At 38.2% G+C, this 25,249-nt stretch overlaps 1 protein-coding gene across 2 annotated transcripts in view; it reads right to left on the bottom strand.

The window, feature by feature from the left end:
- Positions 1 to 2,118: 2,118 nt before the first annotated feature.
- The window catches only part of LOC148087214 (contactin-associated protein-like 4), a 64,459-nt gene continuing 41,328 nt past the window's right edge, over positions 2,119 to 25,249 (bottom strand). Inside the window, exons 11-24 of one of the 2 annotated variants that reach the window (XM_087785411.1) lie at positions 25,130 to 25,236; positions 23,347 to 23,466; positions 23,075 to 23,272; positions 22,150 to 22,312; positions 21,679 to 21,806; positions 20,162 to 20,332; positions 19,591 to 19,809; positions 17,933 to 18,172; positions 16,362 to 16,583; positions 15,117 to 15,250; positions 13,707 to 13,794; positions 4,035 to 4,262; positions 3,520 to 3,591; positions 2,119 to 2,824 (exon numbers count right to left, since the gene is read on the bottom strand). In XM_087785411.1, the coding sequence (XP_087641537.1) occupies positions 2,628 to 2,824; positions 3,520 to 3,591; positions 4,035 to 4,262; positions 13,707 to 13,794; positions 15,117 to 15,250; positions 16,362 to 16,583; positions 17,933 to 18,172; positions 19,591 to 19,809; positions 20,162 to 20,332; positions 21,679 to 21,806; positions 22,150 to 22,312; positions 23,075 to 23,272; positions 23,347 to 23,466; positions 25,130 to 25,236 (2,287 nt within the window). In that variant the 3' untranslated portion in view covers positions 2,119 to 2,627. Of the gene's footprint in view, positions 2,825 to 3,519; positions 3,592 to 4,034; positions 4,263 to 13,706; positions 13,795 to 15,116; positions 15,251 to 16,361; positions 16,584 to 17,932; positions 18,173 to 19,590; positions 19,810 to 20,161; positions 20,333 to 21,674; positions 21,807 to 22,149; positions 22,313 to 23,074; positions 23,273 to 23,346; positions 23,467 to 25,129; positions 25,237 to 25,249 lie in introns of both variants that reach the window. The other variant, XM_087785410.1, reaches the window with a different exon arrangement.

Raw genomic sequence — 25,249 nt, 5'->3', positions numbered from 1 at the left:
GCATGGCTATTAACTTCAAGTTCACCTATGTATTCTGTCCTGATAATTTGCCAATCATAAAACTTGAACAAGAGTCCACGTGTTTTGACAGAAGGAACCAAACACAGATCTTTTTATTTGTTGAGATCCAAAAACATTTTTTTCTTTTGAACATTTCTTCTACCTAACAATTTTATAATGTTTGCATTTTATCAACAAATCAAATAAATTTGAGGCAGGTAAGTTCAAAACTGATTGAAAGGGTGTCATGAGCTGCTGAGTGGCTACCAAAAAGTCCCTGCGCCCGTGTGAGGACTATCGAGGTCTAGATGACATCACGGTTAAGAATAAATACCCCTGCCATTAATAGATCAATCTTTTAAACCTCTTAACAAAGCTGCTATCTTCACTAAATTGGACCTCGGAAATGCTTATCACCTGGTTAGAGTTTGTGAGGGATATGAGTGGAAAACTGCTTTTAAGACACCCCTTAGCCATTTTGAACATCTGGTGATGTCCTTCGGTCTTGCTAATGCCCCTGCAGTCTTTCAAGCTTTTATCAACGATGTTTTACAGGATATGTTAAACCAGTTTTTTGTTGTTTATCTCGACATACTCATCTTCTCCAGAACCCATGAAGACCATAGCAATCATGTACCCAATCTACCTGTCCAGCCACACACCGAGGTGCTTACAGTTGTGAACAATCTCCACCTCGTTGCCTCTGGACACTGGACGTGGCTTTGTCTTGGACCTCCCAAAGTCCAAGACCAGCTCCTCGGTCTTTGAGGTGTTCAGCTGCAAGTGGTTCCTCTCACTCCAGTCCACAAAGTCACGTATCAGACTCATGTACCACAACAATGGCAGTTTTTTCTCAGCATACTTCTGGACGAGACTCAGCTTAAAGTTGTAGCAGAAGTCTGATGTGTATATGGTTAAGCCCTCAAGCAACCTTTACCTCCTGATGTGCTGACCTCATGGCATCTCTGTTCCTGTTCCTGAAAGCCACCTTCTTCCTGTTAAGGACATCCTTTACCTTCTTTTTTACCCATGGTTTATTATAGGGGTAACAGCTAACAGTCTTAGCAGGGGCGCGGTGTCTTAGCAGAATTTAAAATAAACTGTAAGACAGTGTATCTGACTCTCAATGTCCTCACCATGAGACTTGAGACAGCAGCACATCCCAGTCTGTGGTGTCAAAGCAGTCTCTGATGGCCTCCTCCACAGCTGGTGTCCACTTTTTGATTGTCCTAGTGGTCACAGTCTGTCTCTGCACCAGAGGAGTGTACCGTGACTGTGGGTGGACCAGGTTATCATCGGACCTTCCAAGTGGAGGAAGAGGTTTGGCTCTGTACACATCCTTCAAGTTGGTATAAAGAAGGTCAATAGTCCTGTTTTTCGTGGTGGCACCGACTGGTGGAAAGTAGGCAGGGTATAGTCCTGGAGTGAAATCATTAAAATACCAGAGATGATGATAAAAGTGTCAGGATGCTGATTCTGAAGTCTATCTGTCATTTTGTGAATCTCCTCCGGAGCACTCGGAGGAATGTAACTTGTAATGTAAACACACAACACGATCACGTGACTGAACTCGCATGGTAGATAGTATGGTCGCATGCTAAAAAGGGAACATTTCTAAATCCTGACAACACAAGACTTTCTTCACATAAACGTGTCCCGAGCTACACCAGCGATTATTAACGTACATGAGCAGACCTCCTCCTCGGCGCTTCCCACAAGTGTCTGCATCTCTGTCCGCTCTCACGGTGCTGAAACGTGGCAGGTCCACGTTAGCGTCCGGAGTCAGCTGAGTGAGCCATGTTTCTGTCCAGATCAACAAGCTGCTCTCTCAGTAGATCCGCTGGTTGTTGAGGGCAGACAGCTCTTGTTTGTCAATTTATTGACGTTCCCCATAGTGATCGTGGGGATCGATGGTCTGTGATGTCTCCCATAATCTGGGATATATGGGATATCATGACGATCTCCAGCCATTGACTTCAGTGACAGCGGATCACTTGTCGGCGGCCTTGTAACGTACAGTATATCATTTAGTTGCTCGAACTGGAAACATATCATCTAATTTAATATGGCACATGTTGTATATTTGTATTGTTTGATAAAACATTTGGCTGTGTAGGACCAGTTCAGAGATTCCTGTTTCCTTTCAACCACCCATCTTTCCTCATGTGTCTCAGTATTGGTTTTGTTTTGTTAACATCACTACAAATTCTAGTGTTGGGTTAACACTGGCAATAAATGTGTTCTCACTACACCCTTCTAGTCAAATCAATGAATTATGATTACAACACTAAGGAAGCGGGATCCCTTTCGTTTAGGAAAAAATAAAATGTTTAATTCTTATAAATAAAAAACACGGATAGATGGATGATATTTCACACTAAACTCTTTCATAAAAAATATACAGCATAAATATTTGGAATACGACACAAGGTAGACAAAGAAACACGGTAATCACAATAACATTTAAAAATCTATACACTGTTGTATTGAAGTTTTCAAGTTAATATTTACAAACAGTTCTTTAATTTATCCTAGAATCATCTGGATTGAAAGGCAAGGAGTGTTCAGAGGGGCTTCCTGTAAAACTGTACAAATTAATATCCACTGTGTGTGAGCACTGAGTCCTGCTAAATAAAAAACTCTCTCTGATGGTCTTGAGGGCGACTCTGATACTCCACTTGGCTGCCGAAAGGGAATTCCGGTTGGTCCTCAGGCTGCACAGTTTTCACTTCCCGATTTCTGTATGTGTCTTTTCTGACGCAGACAAACTTGGCCATGACACCAGAGGCAGATGCAGTGATGAAGATCACCAAAGCTATTACACCTGAGACACACAGCCAGGGGAATATTTGTCAGTAATGACTGAAACTGAAGAAGACAGCAGCAGTTTAGCAATCATGAGTCTTGCACAACAAGTCTTCTATGCTAACCTTTTTAAGACATCCTGTCAATCATCCCACAGTGTCCTGATTCATCAATAAACCTCATATGTTGTCTTCCTATTCTTTCATATGAAGCAGTTTTGGTCCAGCATTCTCCTTGCAGTACTACTCTCTTCCTGTACAACCTTTCTCTTGTGTATTCTTGATTTGTTTTTATATATTTGTTCTCTTTATTAAGCCTTTGTCGACTTTTTGCTGGCTAATATAATACTTTTTGTCAATTCCTGTGTGTTTATTGTCTTTCTAAAGCCATGTTAGCATTTAGCTGGGTATCAGCTGAATCAATTATATTAAATTATCCCCATTTCTGTTATGCACATTTCAGTTACTAAAAGGGCTAAAAGGATGTCATTGGATTAGCCAGATGTCAGTTAAAACTGCTGCTGTCTATAAAAACATTATACTAAATTAAATAAAACCCTGTTTGAATGCCCATGGGGACCAAATAATGAAGAGTTGTACAAAAAAATACTTGCTCGGTGAGGAATGAATCATATTTACTTGAATCATAGTTAAAACAAGACACAAGTGTCAATTTACCTTCTCAATTAAGAAGTTAAAGCCAAAAAATAATCACCTCCAATGAGAGCTGAATCACTCCTGATGGCATTGACCAATGGCTGTCCAGGATCTGCTGATGCAGGCGGGTCTTTGAACGAAAGAGTGTATACATTTAGAGGATTCTGAACCTATAAAACCGTACACATAAAACTATTCATTGTCAGGTCCTAACATGAAAATGTGAACTCAATGAAATTGAATTCAACCTCTTTTTTTTTTAGCAAACCTGTCATGTCCTGTCATTTATGTACCTTCTTGTCTCACTTCCTATTTACACTGTGAAGCCCTGATCCCTATCTGTTTCCATCTTGAAAACAGTTAGGGAGGGATGCACAGAAAGGCAATCATTTAATTAAAATTACACCAATAAACCTTTAAAAATCTATAAGCTATAAGCTATATTTTAAATGTGTGTGTGCTGAACCAAAACAAAGCACTGAAATCTGTGTAGCTATTTGCCCTGTTTGCTAGGTTAAGCCAGAACATTCTGATACTAAATATCATACTCATCACAACTCACATAATGGTTACCTGATAAGGAGTTTGTTGTCTCAGCGGCATATGGATCTGCAAAAGAGGAGGAGGAGCAGCTGCACTCAAACAAAGGGCCTGTGAATGAGACCCGGCTGTCCAAATGAAGCAGAGCTGCTTTCAGTGGGCTGATGGAGTTAAACTGGACAGCCGAGAGACAACCAGTGAAACCAGATGAGGATAACCAGTCCAAGTGTTCATCCAGGTCTTCTTCGAGCTCCTCCAGTTCTGAAAAAAAGAGAAAAGCTGTTTGGAAGAAAAAAACAAGCCAAAATCCTTGGCGGCTCCAGCTTGACAACAAAATGTTACCTTTTTCATGAGAACAATTTTGACACTCCACAGTAAGTGACGGTGTTGTGAGTGACATTAGTGTACTTTAAGTACATTTGTCACATACTGTAAGAGTGAATCCACAGAAAACGCAATCCAGGTTATCCCTGTGAATCAAGTTCATTAGTGAAGTAAGTGTAAGATCAAAATGGCCAATCGATGGCTTATTTATTCATAATTTGTCTACAGAAAAAAGGATCCACCTCATTCTGGTAGGTCTACTCTGGATGCTCCACGGCAGAACAAGGAGGGTTAAAGAATGAATGTGAAGGTTTGGTGTTACAGTGGTTCTCCACCTGCATCTGGAGCTTTGATGTCCATGACGGAGGGGGGCTGTTCTCCTGATAATCCTATAAACTGTTTTCACCATCTTGTGTAGAGCCATTTTCCCTGCTGCAGACCAACTTTTATGCCAGTTATGCAGGAGCTGAGCACACATGGACAGGATGTTTTGGTGCTTCAGGTGATCGCTTCAGTTCGGGTTTGTGGTCTATTATAAGGAGGTCCAGCCCCAGTAACAATGGCCAAGTGTATGGAGTGTTAGCTCCAAAGTGTTTAGACTGAGGGTGTTGAAAGAGGAAGTAAAAGTCCATTTGTCATGGTCTATAAAAAAAAGGATAATGCAAATGTATGTATGATGCCATGTCCATCTTCTTGTCAATAAAACATATATATATATACATATATATATATATATATATATATATATATATATATATATATATATATATATATATATATATACATATATAAAAGATAGTGAGTGCTGTCCCTATAGTCACGTAACGTATGTATGAGGACAACAAGTGTAAAGGCCGTATGCCGTATCTCTGAATGTCGCCACTATAATGCTCACAGATACGTTTATTTGCCTTGATTTCCCACAGCCTAGCCATTGTCTTTAACCATTAAGGTTTAATGTTTGTGAAGCCCTTTATTGTCCAGGTGGGGGACTTGATTACTTAAAATTAAATAAAAATTGTTATCAACAATAATATTTATGGTACGATTTATGTTTTAATTCATGAAAGATACTTTAAGTGAAATGATGGATGGAGTCTCCTATATCTCTAATGGTATGTGAATGAATCACCTGATCTGTAATTGATTTTTCTGACTTTAATAAGAGGATGCTTTATAACTGAGGTTTCGAAGCAGCAACACAAAAGAACAGATTTTGTTGCTATACTTGATTGTGTTTCTACTACATCAAACCAGGGTAAGACTCAAGGGGAGGCCTGATATGTGCCCTTAGACGATATTTGAATGGCTACATTTTCCCTCCCAAAACAATAAACAGATTGTGGAGTGGAAATCTTTTGGTGAAACTAGCCGGACAGCAGAAACAGCAGGAAATAAATAGTATTTGAAGCCATAAATGTCAGGGTGAACTACAGTTATTCCTGCAGAGTCGTTTGATCAGGCAGCACATCATGAGCCATCGTCTATGTTATCACCAGAGTAAACCATCTTTTCAGCAGGAGAGGGATGTTAGTTGGCCCAACAATTTATCATGCTTTTATTGACTCGCAAATTGAATGTGATCCAAAGATTTATCTGGCTGTGAGTTACACTCTGGCCTGGTATATGAATGAAGGTGCTCAAAACAGTCTCTGAGAAGTTTGTATTTCTCTGCTTGATGGTAAGGGATCAAAACAATAATTCAGGTGAAGTTGAGAGTGAACTCTAATCATCTTATATATCATATAACTATTAATGGTATATTATAGTCGTCTGAAAAGGGTGTGAGAAAGTACTTCATATTAGTAAGTAATAAGCTAATTTACAGTTAATACAAATATGAAATATTATCAAGAGAATATCTGTTCCCAATTCAATAGTGTTATATCTTTAAAAAAAAGATACATTCCAGGAGTCCACAAGCTTTTTTTGTAGCACAGACCTGTTAGATGTCAGGATTTAATTCAAGGACCAACTTTCAGATAAAAAAAAGTACACACACACATTTATATATATATATATATATATATATATATATATATATATATATATATAACAATTATAACATGTTATGGATTATACAATTATAACAATATTATAACATATATAAATATATAAATATAATATAAGGTAAGGTAAGGTAAGATAAAACTTTATTGATCCCTCAGGAGGTCTCCTCCAGGTAATTGTTTAAATATGCAAAAAAAACAACAAGTTAGTGAATGAAAAAAACTCTAGCCATAACGCTGAATAAACAAGAGCTCTGGACTGTTACAACAAGATGATTGATTGTATGCCGACGATGGTGTTCTGTATGTGTGAATCCTAGATTTTAGAGAGTCAAGAGTCACACAGGCTCAAGGACCGGTACCAATAAATACAGAAAAAAATCACCTAATACAATAAAATCACACAATACAATACAACCAGGTGGTGGAGGATAAAAACAACATAATAAAGCAAGGTGGTAGCAGCAGATGAAAGAGGTTATGAGAGGTATGCATTGCGGAGCAGGTGAGTTTTGAGTTTAGAGTTCAAAGACTCAGTAAGTCTCTAATCATGATGGTGTTTGTTATACTACTTAAGAGACATTTAAATCCACATTATATGCGCTTTAAATTTGGCAGAATCACAGCGGAGGCAATATATGTGCCAACCACATGAAATGGATGTCAAGGGACACTTAAGTCTGCCACCGTAAATCTAGGCATAAAAGATGAAAATTGGGTCACAAGAGCGGAGCCATTATTAATCAATAATATACGGTAAAGGGCTTCACGTCTCCTCAAGCCAGATGTAATCATGCCCCGCTTTGTTTATACAATGATTCCCTTGGAGGTGTACAATTCCAGGATTGATGACACTTGATAACAAACCCTTAAGGCTTGACCAATCACAGCTGTGAAATGGGGGTTATTGAGTTTTCATCTCCAGAGAAATTAAGCGTTTTCTTTCTCACATTTTCTAATGTAAATTCAAAGAGAGTTTTGTGCAAACAGACACATACTGATGAGTACAATAGAGGTCCAAGATCAATTTAAGATACACTTAAATCAACCCATTAGTCGCCCTTTAATTTATTGCAGGATTAACCCGCTTTTAATGATTGCTTTAATGTTTCCGATCGGATCAAAGAAATGATTGTATATAATTAATGGACTTAAATTAAAAATTTTGCATGAGTAAAACATTGGAAAGCAACCATCATTGTACTACCTGTAGTAGCCCTTCAGATTACCCAGTGCCCCTTAGTCTATCATGGGGTTTGAACAGTGGTTGTCCCCTGGACTTAACCAAGGGCACAGAGGACTCCAGCAAACAAAGAGGGTCACAAGAAGTTCATCTTGAGTCCTAAAATGCGTCTGGAGGCACTCATAACTGTCATCAGTATGACTGGACATCATAAATCAAACTAGCCTCCGGCCTAGCAACGGGAACATCACAGGAACAAAGACATATTTGTCAGCTTTAAGACTCCATGTTTGATTTTATGTCCTGGGATTTGTGTCTTGCTCAGATGAGTTTTTTGCAAATTCCATTTGTTTGACCAAGAGTCAAAGAGGCTCAGTTATGGACAATTCCTGTGTACAAGGTCTCCTCAGGAACGGAAGTGAATTACTGGGATCTGGGGATTCCACAAATCATACTTGCTCCCTGGTATAGGACTCATTCTAAACAGTTAATATGCAGCTTTTCTTTAAAGAGTCTTGACTGAACTTGAGCATCACTAAATATATCAACACAGTCAAAGTAAGAGTTGATATTCAGACAGACTGATGTGTCTACTACTACCTAGCATCCACTCTTTCGCTCCACATCAGTTTATACCATCACTTCTTAGTGGACCTCTGTGGAATTTTGTGTCTCTCCTTTTTACAAGGCCATTAGCTATGCTGATGGATGACAGGACAGATAGCAAGTGACGTCCATCTCTGTGGGGGAATCGTCTCACGGCCTAACACAATTTAAGTCTCATGACAACACAGCAAAAACCAATGGGAGGTTTCAAAACATCTAGGATCACAGTAGTTTTTCTCCTGGTGTTGAAATTGTCAAATGTAATTATATATCTGTTAGCCTGGATTTAAAAAAAAGAACAGAAATGACATTATTTTCACTGCAACTGATGACACTTGTATCTTTTTGCATATTATATTTATATATGTTATAATATTGTTATAATGTTACCATAAAATGTAATAATTGTTGTAATATACAGGTACATCTCAAAATTCTGGGCCTCCTTTTGCATGAATTACTGCATCAATGCAGCGTGGCATGGAAGTGATCAGCGTGTGGCACTGCTCAGGTGTAATCGAAGCCCAGGTTGATAGCAGCCTTTAGGTCATCTGCATGGTTGGGTCTGGTGTATCTCATCTTCCTCTTGACAATTCTCCACAGATTCTCTACGGGGTTTAGATCAGGTGAGTTTGCACAGTAACACCACCTTGGTACCTTTGTCAGTGTGGGCAGGTGCCAAGTCCTGCTGGAAAATTAAATCAGCATCTTCATAAAGCTTGTCAGCAGAAGTAAACATGAAGTGCTCTAAGATTTCCTGGTAGATGGTTATGTTGACTGTGCACTTCAGTAAACACAGTGGACCAACACCAGCAGATGTCATGGCTCCATAAATCATTACTGACTGTGGAAACTTCACACTGGACTTCAAGCAACATGGATTCTGTGCCTCTCCACTCTTCCTCTAGAGCCTGGGAGCTTGGTGATGATTGGTATTACAACAATGATCACATGTTATGGTAACATTATAACAATATTATAACATATATAAATATTTGTTAGAAAGATTTTTTAAAACATATTTTAAGTTAAATTGATTTCAATCCAAGCTACTAATAGTTATATAGAAGGTCATCTTACTTCACATGTTATATGTTCTGATAATAATCATTATCGGTATAATCATTTCTCAAACGTTATATGCTTTGTGAATGTTTTTTTTCTTTGCACCACAGTTCAAGTTATTTTACGTTTCCCTTGAGGATTCTGTATCTACTTTGAAGCAGGCTTGCAGACTGACTTCCTGGTCCAGTCTGACCTCTTCCACATTAGCCGAGGATTATTGGCTGTTACTGTGAAACACGGGGTGTTGACTCCAATCTTCTGAGTAATTTGTTCTTTTCACTGTTGCCTCATTAGCATACAGAGTGAGGGACCTTTTCTCTGGTTATTATCCTAACAGCTGTTGAAGCTTCTCGACTGACGATAGAGCCACTTGCAGTTGTAGCTCAGCTTTAAAGAGATAAAAGTTTTCAAACACAAATTATGAGTACTTTTCAAGCGTTGGTGGTAAACAACATCATCTCTTGTGCCAGAACTTAACACGTCTCTCAAACCCACTCTTGTGCTTGGGTGAGGACAGAGGTCATGTCTGATGCTGAGTCTTTATTTATCAAAATAAAATATGTACTTATTCCTATATTTCATGTATTTCTTTTATTTAAATTTCCCTGAATTGTCGACTGAGCCAAGCTCTGATCCAGTAGGTGGCAGTAGAGCATCTTTACTGGTTTCTAGCTGCCAATGAAACAGAGAATAGTCTACTTCACACAGGGAAACCCATTAGGGATGAACATGGCTGAGTCTTAACTGCTTAGCTAGTAGATCCAACACAAATGTTTTCTAGGTAAGATTGGAGTTGTGTCTGAAAACCAGTTAGGACTTTCAAAGTGATGTCTTTCAACCCCCCAAAAGGGAGATTGTTTGTAAGTTTCAATAAAAAACTTAATAGTACCCTTGATCTGCTATAGATGTGTGAAATATTTACACTATTTGAACTAAACATGGTTAAGGATGTGAGGACATAATGCAGACCAATTTTACCAGTGAAGTTGTGCATTAACATAAGGCAGGTTTTAGTGACTTCTTAGTAAATGAGTAATGGAAGCACAGTCTGTGAGGTGGAGATGAATCAATACAAGACTGTTTCAGTCTGTTGGGTTAAAGAATTTGAAGGCAGTTGCAGACTTGTTCCTTATTCAACCTAGATGCTGTGACTGTGTTCCAAGTATGGGGAAACATGGATATATATGTTCAATACCTTAGAAAATAAATACATTATTTTTTTTTTTTAATTTATACCAGTGAACCATTTAAAAAAAAAATGTGATCGTCATTTGACGATTCAAACTTTTTTTGAATGTTGAAAAGAACAGCTGATGATAAGAGGAGAGGGTGCTGGTTCCAACACTGCCTACCAAAATCAAAGAAAGCACTCAAGTCTATTCTAATTCATAAAATACAGAACTGCTACTACCTGATCCAATATTTAGCTCCACATCAGTCTATACCACTGAACCTCTGTGGAAGTATGTCTTAATTTATTTACTACAAGCTATTTAGTTTATTTACTTGAGGTCGAAATGAATTTTTGACTGAGCACACACATATGTCACGGGGAAAGTTTGGAGGAGAGTTGTCTATGATGATGGTTTTAAAAATATAAAAATGATTGAGTGCTGATGAGAGTTTCTGTTGCAGTCCTCACTGATCATCAACTCATCATTTAAAGGTAGTTAGTAAAGCGGTAACGTTGTAATGACTAAAAGGGTTAGTTCACACCAAATTCAAATCTACTCAACCTCATGTCGACTAAAGGTTAGTAAGTAAGTAAGTAAGTAAGTAATATTTTTTTATATAGCGCTTTTCCAGACCAGGGTCACAAAGCGCTTAAACAAACAAAACAATACTCAAAAAAGGATATACACTTTAAAGATCAAGATAATACTGAGAACAACACAGGAGTTCCAGAAAATCAAGGAAAAGCCTGAACAAATAGAAACGTCTTAAGATGTTTCTTAAAGGAGTCAGTAGACTCCATCAAGCGCAAAGAGAGAGGAAGATTGTTCCAAAGCTTAGGAGCAACAGCCTGAAAAGATTTCTCTCCTCTGGTCCTGAGTCGTGTGCATGGAACCATAAGTAGATTTTGATCCACAGACCTCAGAGCCCGAGCTGGGGTGTAAGGCTGGATCAGATCAGTGATGTAAGGAGGAGCCTGACAATGAATAGCTCTGAAAGTAAGAACCAGAATTTTAAAGTTGATCCTGAGAGAAACTGGAAGCCAGTGAAGAGTTTTAAGGATCGGAAAAATGTGAGTTTTTCTACTTGAGCGGGTTAGAATTCTCGCTGCAGAGTTCTGAATCAACTGCAGGCGAGACAACTCCTTCTTGTTAAGACATGAAAACAAACTGTTACAATAGTCCAGACGAGAAGAAACAAACGCATGGATTACAAGCTCCAGATCATGTTCCGACAACATTTTCCTAAGTTTAGAGATTTTTCTCAGTTGAAGGAAACAGTTTCTGGTCAGTTTTCTGCAATTTCGAACAAGAGACATGTCTTTATCAAATACAACACCCAGGTTTCTCAGGCTCAGTTTGACAGACTGACCTAAGTCACCCAAGTACTGACTCAACCCTGGAATCTTATCATCAGGAGCAATCACCAGTGTTTCAGTTTTGTCCACATTTAGCTGTAGAGTGTTTTCACTCAGTCATTGTTTGATTTCTAGCAAACAATTGACTAAGCTGTTCAGCCTTTGGGGCTCAGTTGGATCAAAAGAGCAGTAGAGCTGGATGTCATCAGCAAAAATGTGATAAGAAACATCTGGAAATCTCTGAATGATTTTACCGAGGGGAATCAAGTACAGCAAAAACAATAAAGGACCCAGAACAGAACCTTGAGGGACTCCACAAAACAGATCTGCCGATTCAGACCTCATTTGATTGGCAGATACACTTAAACTGCGCCCAGAAAGGTAAGATGAGAACCATTCTAACACAGACCCAGACAGTCCCACTTCATCCCTCAGTCTTCTCAACAGGATCTGGTGATCAACTGTGTCAAAGGCTGAGGACAGATCCAAAAGAACCTGAACAGTGATTTTACCAGAGTCAGCCGACATCATGATGTCACTGGACACTTTCAGTAAAGCTGTCTCCGTAGAGTGATGTTTACGGAAGCCAGACTGAAACTTCTCATGGATGTCGCTCTGATCCAGGAACAAAGACAGCTGCTCAGACACCACCTTCTCCAAGATCTTGGACAAGAAAGGGAGCTTAGAAATAGGCCAGTTACAGGCCAAAAATGTTTGACCCATTTAATTTAGCGACTGATTCTCAGTGATTGTCTTCAAAAAACAGAATGTTTGTTCTCATATTAGCTTCTGAAAATCTTTTTAGCCTATTTTTTTCTCAAGCAGACAAATCTATCCTCTCTGTCTTCCCACTGTTCACATCATTCTGATGTGCCTCCTCACTCTTTAGACATCTTGTTGATCAAAGTGGCTAATGATGTTTTTGCTTTCAAACTCACATATCAAAGTAAGAAGCAGGCCCATACTTATCCTCAGAAATTTCCCCCAGCTCTCTTAGGCAAACTAAGAGGCATATAGTTTGAACAGACAGTATTGTCTGCATATACTATGTTAAAAAAACAACAACTTACAATTGGACCTCAAACCAAAAACACTCCAAAATTCAAGCTTCACATTTGTAAATTTGACAAAACTTGGTGAGTGGGAGGATGGTGAGGGCAAGTTTGACTTGTTCTTTGTTGTTTCTTTTGTGTGTTTTTGCGTTAAACAAAATGCCCTTTTATTCCAAAATAAATTTATAAAAATTGGTACTGTTGCAGTCTGTATTAGTGCTCAGGCAGGCCAAACATCAGTCTGAGTGTGATTTTGCATACAGAGAAAGAAAAGTTAAATGGTTCTATTTATGTCAAAATTGCAAATTTCCATGAACTGAGACTGTGAGTGTAACATACCTTTTCTATTGTTTATAGTTTTAAGCCACACTTTTACCAGCAACAGGCACCAGATTACAATCTTCTTTATATAGAATTTTTCAACGAATTATCGTCCTGTTCGACTTTCTGGAGTTCCTCTCTTTGTTGTTTTTAGTTCTCCCAATATCTGTGCCTGCTTTTTGTTATGTTTTTTTTCGTGTGTTTTTACCTGACCACCGCACTCTTTGTTTTTCAGTTTTCCATAGTTTGTTCTCCACCCGGTTTGTGGTATGCATAAAGTTAAGTTGGACTGTGATATGGACACTGACGATTCTGGATAATTCTTTGTGGAAATCTAATTTAATTTGTTATAGTTGTTCTCTAAAAAAACATGTGTAACCTCTGTTTTTTCCTGTTGTTGGTGATTCCACTCCAGACCTTAGAATTTCAAAACCTTCTAGTCAAAAACCCATATTGTTAATTTCGTTTCTCTGTCTTCAATCCGTAAAAGGATCCTGTTTTGCCAGACACTTAATCTCCTGCATTCTTATAATGCATAGAAAACAGCAGAAGGCTGCAATACGACAATCATCAGTGTCTCAGGGTTGTTATTGTGTAGTTGAGGGCCAGACTTACCGAAAATTCTCCCAAGAGTGATTGATTTGATGCTGTTGAATTCTGCACCAGATGTCAAGCTGAACTTTTCTTCTGCTGTGTCATCAATCTAACAGGAAAAAGTACAAGATTTCTCTTTACACTTTATTTGTGATGTGTAACTAATTAGATAATACATCACACACAGCAATTTAGTGAAGGTCATAGAACTTTGTAAACAGATGATTTAAAAATAATTTAACCAAAAAATGTAATGTATGAACGTTTCATATGTTTTAAGGAATCATTCATGTTTTGTGTCAAATTGCTTTAAATCTTAAAGATACAAGTTCGGATTCAGAAGGCCGATAAGAGCTACAGCAAAACACCTGCTATATCTTTTAACATTGTGAAGACTGGGACTTCTTATAAGATAAGGTTCGCTCTCTTACAATGCTATGGTTGCTGGTTGTTATGATGCTTTTGGTAAAATAAACAAAGGTGATGTAGATGTGTCTCAAAATCACACAGGAATGTTGTTTATCAGAAAAGTAATCTCCATTAAAATAGCACAACTTCTAAAATAAGCCACTCAAGTTGAGGGCTTGAATAAAGGTTAGTGACAAGGGGGGCCTACAAAAGCAATGTTTATAGGGTAAAGTAACTATAAAAGCCAAAATACAATAATACATAATAAAACTAGCGTTTTCTTTTTTTTGCATGTATACAATTCTTTTTTTTTTTAAGGTAGAAGTTTCTGTAGCAGGTTTGTTGGGTTTAAATGCAATTTTAATGCAATCTAATAGGAAACATTGATCACACAAAAGTAATTTCAGTGATGGGACAATTTAAACTTGTAAGTCAAAGCACCACAGTACTTTTAGTTATCCACCATCATTTTACTTGAATGCATTTTGTGTGTGCTTGTTATACCTGAGAACAAGGTGGATGATCATTTCAACCAACGCTATGCAAAGAGCATAAGGCTGAATTTGTTTCTTCTTTTTCAGCCGTTTCTTTTTGATGGTTCGGTGGTAAAGCCTTTGCTGCTGTTTTAAATTCTAGTGACGGGCTGATGCAGCTTCTTGAAGCAGTGACCTTATTTCCATAGGTCATGAGAAGTCACTCATTGCTCTATTATCTATATAGTTTTTAAATCTATTCTATTGAAACCTCACATCATTTTTAAGCAGTTGGCGCACCCTACTGTCCTGTGAAAAATATGACACTGCTTCATGAAGCGTCATCGGCCCATCACTTGTAAATTCCCCTTGGTCTGGTGGTGCTAACAACGGTCTCATAGTGCCTAACAAAATTAGAATCTAAAATGCCAGCTTCCATAACAGTGTCAATTCTGTTGATAATTGACAAGGTTCACTGAACAGCGGCTAAGGTTCAGATAGATTCAGAAATTTATATGATGCAACATTGGAGAGTCATCTGTGTGTGTACCTGAATGTAGACGGTCTGTGACTGTCTTCTGATTGCCACTGCATGCAGTTGTCCGTCTGCCAAATTCAAGTCTCTGCTATGAAACACGTCCCTGTCTCTGCTGCTGTGCAACCTGTACCTCAACTCCAACTCACCTGAAAAAAAGGAGCAAAATGACTCAGTGCTGTAATCACAGGTTTAGCCGTGTAGGCCCTGAAGTGCAGTCAAAAACATGAGCAACAAATAGCACTTCACAGTTACACTTCACTTAAACAGTGGGCTGGTTTGGCCTGAGTGGCCAATTCCCTCAAGAGACCGCTAATGAAAACTTCAGCAATAGTTTATGGTCTAATTAATATGATCCTATTCAAATATTTTACTTTAATGCCATTTTGTGTGGCCAACGCACTTTTCATTTCTCAAATCTGAAAACATTGATTCTAAAGTAAATTTTTTTAAAGGGCAGCACATATGTTGTGCACATAACGTGGGTTGCGACTGGTTTAACTGGTCAGCCCTCCCTCTAGTGTCACTTCTGGCAGGGTGCAAGCCACATTTTTTGGGTATTCATTGTGTTCAAGTGAGTGTTAGTTCAAAGTGGAACTTTAAAATTGCTGAAGTAGCAAATATACTCAGATTCGGATTCAGGCAAGAAAAAATCTGTTAGTAACTGAGGCAGCTCTTATGTACTGATAAGATACAATGAAAAAAAAAATTGTGGTGCCTAACAATTGGATTGAGAGAAACTTGATGTGTGGTCGATCTTATTCTACTGGTTTAATGGACCGCACAATTCTTCTGGAGGAGGTCCTACAGTTGAGGTCCTACAGCTGTGCTTCAATAAACTACTTGTAAAATACTACTTGTTTTCTTTAAAAAGAAAACATTCAAAATCTTTCAAAGGTTTATTAATACAAACAGGATAAGCTTCATCAATAACTGAAGAATTCCTGAAATTGATTCTCCATCTTTTAATTTTTCCTTTTTTAATTTACCCTTGTGTTATGTCAAAGGCCAAACACACATGTGATTGTTTTATCCATTGTGTTGCTTTTGGGTCAAAATGAACAACCTCCACCACTGCATATCTATTCATTGCAGCCAGGGAGGTCGTTCACCTTGACCCCAAAGCAACAGAAGGGATAAAACAATTACATTTGTTTTCGGGCCTTCAAGTCACCTTGAGCCTGAAATAACACAACGGTTAGTCAGAAGTTCTACAATCTTGACTTAAAAAAGGTACCTAAATCTTCAAAAATAACTCACCCAGTCCATTAAGGAGCAGCAGCAGATATTCTCCAGAAAAGGAGCTGACGTAGAGCAGGGTGGTGGGAGTCAGACTGGTCCTGAAGCTAAGGGAGATGCTCTCGGCTCTCAAAGTCACCTCAGAGTAGATCGAGGAAGGCTTGCTGAAGGTGTGAATCAGGTCCGAGGGCTCCGGGAAGACATAGGTTATCGAAGTCGTCTTCTGGAAGTTGGCTGAGATCTCTGGAATGAGAAGAGTTCATCTTTAGGCCTGTGGTGATATTTGAGTTATTCCTTCCATAGGGGCCGATTAAAGTACAGCCTATGTTCTGAGATGAAGTGGGCATGTCACACTAGAGGATTCCATTCATTGTTATTGTGGTGTATTTTTTTTTTAAAACAAACTAAACCTAATTGAGAAATGTGCAGCTATTTATAAGTCAATATAACCTGGGTTACACATTGTACTGAACTTGTAACCTGTGGAAAAGCAACAGTATAACATATTTTATCTTATTATTCATATTATATTTTTCTCTAATAACATACTTCAATAATCAACAAGCAAAACAAAAATACAATGTTCAAAATCATTATTAGTTAGGTTGTTGAAAAAAAAGTTTGCACAATAAGAGGTAGTATTCACTGAGATTGAAATCTATTTCACTCAGAAGTGATTAAATGTTTTAAATTTTAGCGTTCAATTAATGCGTCTAGGCAAAATACAGACAGTAACATTATTTTATCATTATGGCAGACACAAGCTTAATTCATGGCTTCAGCAAAATGTGGCCTTGGTGCTCCAACAATAACTTTGTGTCGACCTTCCAATAATGAGAGGAGCTTACGGAAGATCATCCTTCAGTCCACAGACCGTGTCCCTGGCTGACTGTCTCGCTCTTGGACGTCAAACCTACCACTCTGCTATCTGAGCGCGTCATAATGAGAATGTTAAACCAAGGTCAAGCACCGTGGTCGTTATCTTAAAGATTCTACTTGCCTGAAAATCAACAGGCCCCTCAAAAAGTCTTGAAAGTCAATATACTGTTAAAATGAATCAGCGTAGGAGAAGATGTAGAGAAAGTCCTTCACCAGAGAGCTAGAGGACAAACAGCAAACACTGGTTTCTTCAAGAGTTAAAGAGTCTCATTTAAGCAGTAAGCTGCAATCATTTCAAAATAACAAGGAGGCGTATGCGCTTCCAGAAGTCGCAATTTGACTATAATCATCAGTTACGCAACCCGAACATTTTGTATGGCATTCAGGAGGTTGGTGAAAGTACCATTCACACAGAGAAGCTGTGCATCAACTCGATATATCTTTGTTTAACACCCATAACCCCTTCCACCCCTTCACTAGGATCCAGTCACTACAGTACTATCTTGATGGTAATGCTTTTAATCACTTTTCACTGTCGTGCCTTAACTAACTCTAATGATTTTTATCTTATATGCCTAGATTTACAGTGGCAGACTTAAGCGTCCTTTGACATCCATGTCATGGCCCTACTGTCCCCACTTTCACTTAACTTGTTAAGCACAGGGCAGAGACAACCAAGAGAAGACCAACATTAGAACCACATTTTTCAATACCTTGATGGCAGAAGGCTCCAGTAAAGGCTGACCGACTGCAGTCGCAGGAGAAGCCTCTAGCTCGTTCAACACAGCGACCCTGGTTCTGGCAAAGTGGGCTGTAGCTGCTACAGTGGCCTGGACAGCCAGGCCGGACTCCAGGTGTGATCTTAGCCCTAGACTCGAGGTCCAGAGTGACGCCATTGAGTTGCAGAGCGCGAATGCAGCCCAGGAAGCCTTTCTGTCGAGATGCTGTTCCTCCTGTCAGGGATGAGAAACTTGGAGCATTTACATTTTCCTTACATTTCGAAACAGTTATAGCAATATCTTGTTATTTGCAAGTAAATTTCATTCTCCACAGACAACCACAAAAAAGGTTGCATAAATATAGGTCCAAAAGAAAAATCTGACCAGGATATCAGTTCAACCATTTTGTGTTCCAAAGTTCATGTTGTGTTTTAAAATGGACATGAACAGAATCTGGCACGGCTCATGGTCCATTGGCAAGGTCCCGATCGTTCGGATTGCTCTCTGATGAATATTCCGGTTGCACATAATGTTTTTATTTGAAAGCTTTGGTTGTGCAAATCGTATTCAGAAATAATGCATTTTTCAAATTCAAGTAGATTTTTTTAAATTACGTACCTTGGATTGATACAGAACATAATACCCGTGGTCCCAATCTGCTTGTGTGAGTGTTTTTGTTTTTTACTAAAACATGGCATATTTATCATGACATGCCAGATCAGCAAAGGCAGAAGCTACTTTTGTGAGAACTCTTGAACTTCAATGACTCATGGTAATGATGTCATCAAGGCCACAAACGCATTGTTCCGATCTTATGTTTTAAATCCCCCAAGGCTGATGGACGGCGCCCTCATACTCCTGGATTTGAGAGGGTTTCATTGAACTCCGGCTACAGTGGTTTAATTTCTCTAAAAGCCTTCAAGTTTTGAATGAGATGGAGAGACAAAGGGACTTGAACCCTGGTGCTCCTGCGGCTTATTAACAGGATTTTCTTTTTTCCTGCAGTATCTGCATTGGTGGCAGGCCCTGTGGTTTTTTTGTGTAGGACTGACAGTTACGATAAATTAAGAAAAGCATCAAGTGCCACTCGACATCTTTTAGCAGCAAATGAGCTTCAATAATTCTGCTGCTCTTCACATAATCTATATAACAAGGTAAATAAACGAAATATAAATATATAATATAAATATAAAAAGGAATATAAACGAAACAGTTCTGGGAAAAAGGTCAAACACGTACAATCCTTAATCCATGTAGACACTGCATTTAATTTTATTAACATAAACAAATGTAAAACACAATAAAGAAGTTACGGACATATTGTATACTTCATGTAACCTTGTGGGTTAAGGGAATATGTCTCTGATCTTCCATTCTAATTCACAAACACAATTGATGTGTTGTCAGCCCTTCTAAAGTTCATAAATCAAAAAAAATCATGATTATAGTTTTGTTGACATAGGCTGCCATTTAATATTGGCAGGTCATCAGTTATTTCATATCAAACAAAATATACACTATCACAATAACGTTTGAGAATCTCATGTTGGTTAATAAGAAAAGAAAGAGCATTTGTGAGAACATTTTTAAATCAAATAAATAATTAAATTAAAAAATGTAAAAAAAATTAATAAATGAGAAGATTTCCTCACCAATGAACATTTGGCTGTTGAGCTGCAAATGAACGTGACCATCGCTCGGCGCTACACGCGTGGCGACAGGGAAGTTGTCCACACGAAGCGACGCCTCCTTCACATTCCTCTCAGCTTGTACAGTGTGCCAGCGGTTGTCGTTAAGCGGGATAGTTGTCGTCACGGTGACAACCAGTGGTCCATTGCCAACATCAAAGGAGAAGACAACCTCAGTGGAAGCTGCAGAGAAAATAGACAAAACTCATTCTATCCCCAAAATCCTTTTTCTGAGGGTTGTAGAGCATGAGTGATCTGTCGAAGCACCCAAACGTGAACAATATTATTTTAGGGGCATAAAAGTTGTTTGATGTCGGGAAAAGTATGGTTTATTTATTCATTTTATTTTAAAAGGACAATGTGCAGTTACATTAAAAAGATGGATGCACCAGATTTAGAACAATCTTACTTTCCATCTGTAGTAAAGTATCAGAAATTGTCTCATAGATACCAATCCCTATTTATAAGACAATAGACGGAGTCATTCATCCACTATGCGCCCCGATAGACCATATTATTATTTTTATCTACTCACAGCTGAGTTCAATCCTGATGAAATCTTTGATACCAAGGTTCTCCAGGAAAACTCCAGAGGACGAAGTTGTCTTGAACAGGAAGGAAATGTCGGCATTCAGCTCGCCGTTGAAAGTGGGGAAGTGAAGGTATGAGGTCTCTGTGTCAAAAAACGCTGCGTTCCAGAAGCTCTCTGTAAACAAACAGAGACTCTCATGGACTCATAAAGAGAATGGATCGTCAGAATTAAGCTGCACACTCTTCACAGCAGACAAAGGATGATGCTGCTAATTAGCAAACGATTAACTCGCTGTTTGATTGATCTTGTGGTCGTAATTGGGTTATTATTTGGTGAACTGGAGGCAAACTTATGAGCAGTTTTAATTATCATTAATTAATCATTTGTATTTACATTGATTGAATATAACAAAACAGTTTTCTGTGACCAATACAAAACCATTAACATGCAGATGTTTCTTTTTTGTTTTAAAAAGATTACAAGTCAAAAACATAATCATACATCAAATTCAAATTATGACAGAGAATACAAGCTGTTTTACTATGTTTAAAGCGGCCTGTTGTCTAATTTTTCTTTTTTAACGACACACAAATTGTGTATAATTAGGCCATGCTTTCTGGTTTGTACAGTTTGGATTTGAACTTTTGATCTCTAGCAGTAATTCTTCTTTCATATCAACATGAAAAAAATTCACATAAGAAAAATGTTTTCCATTGTCTAGTGATGTTTGTGGGGCCAAGTTTAACTGATAACTTATAACTTATGACTGGTAAATTAAAAGTACAGCAGGAGCCTAATGTTTATAAAAGTTGGCCTTTTCCCTGAGTGCATTCAAGGTTTGATGTTGTTTATGTTTACATTTAATAGAACATCAATAGTTAGGTCGACCATCTTCTTTCCAATACATTAGCAAAATGTGTCATAACAGTTAATGAGAATGTAAGGAAGAGCTAGTTTAAGGGAGAATAATTGTAAATGAGAAATATATTTGATAGTTGTTTTTTTTAACATGGAATCAGTCGACAAACTATTGTTCCAAGGATAAAGCTGTGTTGATCTCCATTTCTAATTTTAAGCATCAACCTAACCCAGGTTACCCTGGTCTAAGTGTCCAGGCCAAGAGCAGGAATTTGTTTTCTAGCCATTTCTAGTTCACAGCTAGGTTAACCTTGGTTTACACAAGCAGAAAATCTGTTTGTGTATGGTATGTGTTGTGTGAATGTCGTAGGCACGATATGCCAAAGCCTGAACAAGAGTAAACAAAAGTAACGGTTACTCTAACAAGATCCTCTTTACAGCTCTCTGATTAATTTCCATCACTATTAAACCATTAAACAAGGTATTCTTTATCTCTGTCCAACCAATCATCTTGTCACTTCTCAAAAATGGTGCAATTTGCCCCTTTTATTAACAAAACAAATCTGGTACTGGCCCATTTTTAGGGCATATATTTTATCTAAGATTCCATACAATCTATAGTCTGTTTCCCTGAAAGAAGTGTTGAAATCAACAGCACTTACTGTCTCCATGACAACGGAGGGGTCCCACCTTATAACTGGCCTCTGAGTCAGGACGCTGGAGGTCACCAATAACCAGGAACCTGACAGGGAGAGTCTCCTTTTGTGTCAGGAATCCTGAATCGTTGGTCCTTGTATGGGATGGAAAAAAGAAAGCTTAGAAATTTTTTTGGAAAGGCACACTGCAATGTATCAGAAGGCGATTCGGCAGCTATGAAATCAGACGTGGTAAAGTGGAGGATGTTTCTCCAGCTGAAGATAAATGCAGAATTATTTAGAGAAATTGGTCACAGAGCTGTAGAATGACTAAATAGAGAGTAGCTGAGTAATGCCTTGAATAACAAGATTTTGGTTCTGTGCAGAAGAAAAGACTGACCTGATTGTTTTTTAAATTGTTTCTTAACTGTTTTGTTTAGAGAAAAAAAAAACACAAGTGCATTTTAAAAGGGAACAAGTGAGGCATAAATCTCTTACCATCGGTCATAATCCATGTCACAGTTGCAGTAGTGGTGAGGGTCAAGACAGTTTCCTCGCACGCCACAGGAACAGCTGCTGCTGCCTGGCTGAGCCCCGCCCCAGTGGGTTTGGATCTCACCGGGACTCGGCCCTCCCACCCACCAGCTGAGCGGTGTCCCCTCTGAAACACATCAACCACAAGCTTGATACACGTTTACGGCAAACAATTATTTTTTAATGCGTGTCTTTTTTTATTACCCAGCAACCAACCTACCCTTCCTACCAAAATACTTTAATATTCATGTTCTTCTTTCTACCATCCTAAATTTACATTTCTACCCACTTGCGTGCCTACTCATCTGTCGTTCTCCTGCCATCATACTTAACTACTTTACTTCAAAGTCACTTTCATTCATTCCATCTGTCTTAGTGATAAGATTTCCATTTTTTTTTACCTACGATTCATACTCACACAACTAAATATTTCCCTTGTCTCTGGAGTATGTACCAAGCTACCTCATTCTAATGGAATAGGAAGGTCCACGTTACCTTATCAGTGTATTTATTTCTATTACCTGAATGATTTTACTTCATACCAACTTACTTACTTAACTTGCTGCACACTAGCATACACGCCATCCCTTTGATTGTCCTCCCAAACTACTTATCATCATTAACTGTGACTAGCTCTTCTATTTTCCTACATTAATGTGTCCTTACTTACAATCAAAATGATTAGGTTGTCACATGTTCATTGTTGTTCTGTTCTGTACTTGCTATAATGTAATGATTTGGAACGCATATATTCTATCAATGCGATTACATTTTCGTACAAAGTAGGAACTCATAGTTTCAAGGTGGGATTTTTCACAAAATAAAGCAGTACTAGGATTCTCACCAATGTGTTTTCCAGACAAAATACACACTTGGCTATATATACTACCTGCAGTGTTGTGGAGGCGGGACTTCCTGCAATAATATGACAATTCTTGCTCGCAGTGCTGTGATTGGCTTATGATCCGAGTCAGCTGCTCTTCTTCTGCACCATAATCAAAGTTAATTGAAACTTGAATGTTGTCCTGGGGAGAATGCAGTCTGGTCAATTCTGAGCTATTGTGCCGGACCACCGTCCAGGACTCGTCTGGGAGAGAAAGCGGATTCATGTTTTATGTCATTTTGGCAGTCAGCTGTCTTGTTATCGAGACAACCCTTCACCTGTTATGTTGCAAAAGACAAGCTGAGGTCTGATTGGCCCACTTCCATCCACGTCAATGAAGTAAAGGCCTGAAGTGTTTCCCCGATGCTTGTAAACCTCACATGACTGCTCATAGGAGGCTGTGGAGAAACATGCTCTAAGAATAAGTGACTCTACACAGGTTGAGTACAATTAGTCAAGACGCACATTTCTAACCCTGGACAATTCTTGCGGCCATGCCCCAGGCTAGAGATGTGAGACCTAACAATGGTCCCTATTTAGAGTTGTCTAATTAACATTTCCATAAAGAAGATGTATAGTCATAGAGATTAAGTAAATATTTCGAAGGATTAACTTTTAAGTCCACAAGAGTAACAAATGGTTATTTCCTCCAAGATTTTGGTGTTCTGCCTCGCTTTAATGTTTCGTAAAAGGATACAGCTCTCATTATTTGTAATTCCTTCATTAATAATTACTAGACTTACATGGCAGTGTGTGACTCGATTCTGTGAGTCATGGTAATTTAATGAATCTCATCTCAGATTGAAGACTCACTAAAATACAAGAATCGTTCCAGTAAAAGTTTAAAAAAATGACTTGTTTTTATAGGAGCATAAACAAGCCTCTCTGACTGCAGTAGGTAATTAATTACTTCACATTCAGCCTAAAACCAGTATCCCTTGGCACCACCATCCACAGAAAGCATAAATAAACACCTTCAATACTAGAAAATTAAACTGAATTGTAATTTACTCTCTAATTTAAGCAAGTCGAACTAATCTCTTTCCTTTTTCCCAAATAAAGCAAGTTAATTAAAAAAGGGAAATTATGAATTAGGATAGAAAAGACCTAAACAAAGAACTGTAGGGAATACACCCTTTTTGTCTCTTGAAAATAAATGGTTTTAAGTTTTGACTAATTCATTCTGCTGGGTTCATATTTTGGATGGATTGTTCTCCCTTAATCTTTTGGACTAAAACTGTCACAAAAGAGGTTTGAATTGAGCAGTAGCGTCAGAGCCTGTAATGCATTCACTACTGGCCTCAACATACTCAGAAAAGTAAATGTATGTTGTATGTAATGTTATATTATGTTATATCCACTTGGCTGCGCTATTTCCATTGTCAAATACAATTTTACATTGTTTTCCCAATCATTTTCAAGCTAGCTAATCATTAACATTCATCACTCTTAAATATTTCAAAATGAAAACTCAAAACTCCCTGTTGCACCTGAATTAATAACTAAAGAGCTTATTCATGGAACTGAAGTTCACAGTTAAAAAGAAAGAAAGAAAAAATGGATGTTATGTTATTTTGAAGTAAGCAGGCGACATGGAGGGGACCCATTTTGGTCAGGTCAAGCATTTTATTTCTATTTTTTTACATGTTTTGACGTTTTATTTTTTAAGTAATCAATCAATGGTAATTAAACAAAATGGCAAAAATGATCGTCGTTCATCTTGACCCAGAGGCCACACAAGGGATACCACAAACCACATTTGTTTTTGGGCCTTTGGGTCACCTTGACCCTGAGATAACACAAAGGTTGAACAATAGCAGAACATATAAATATGATTTAAAAACATTTATTGATGTTACAAAACTTTCAATTTTGTATTTGATTAAGAGGGATCTAGGAACATTAAGTGAATTCGATTATATAAAAAAAGAAAAGTAAATGACCGTATATATTGAGTAAAAGGATTGTATTTGGCCAAACTTTGTGCATGTGAGATATAAAAGATCACATACAATTCAAATTGATTAACAGGTCCAGATGCAAGTAGCTCAGGGAACTCACATGTGTGGCATGTTGCTCCTCGGTAGCCGCTGTGGGAACAGTTACAGCTGAAGTCGGTCCAGGACTGTGTGCACTTCCCGCTGTGTTCACACAGACTGGGCGAGCACCTGAAGAAAAAGA

The sequence above is a fragment of the Callionymus lyra genome, chromosome 2, assembly GCF_982586985.1.
Source record: "Callionymus lyra chromosome 2, fCalLyr1.hap1.1, whole genome shotgun sequence".
NCBI lineage: Eukaryota > Metazoa > Chordata > Actinopteri > Syngnathiformes > Callionymidae > Callionymus > Callionymus lyra.
The sequence above is the reverse complement of the archived record's forward strand: the minus strand, read 5'-3'. Positions and strand labels throughout refer to the sequence as shown.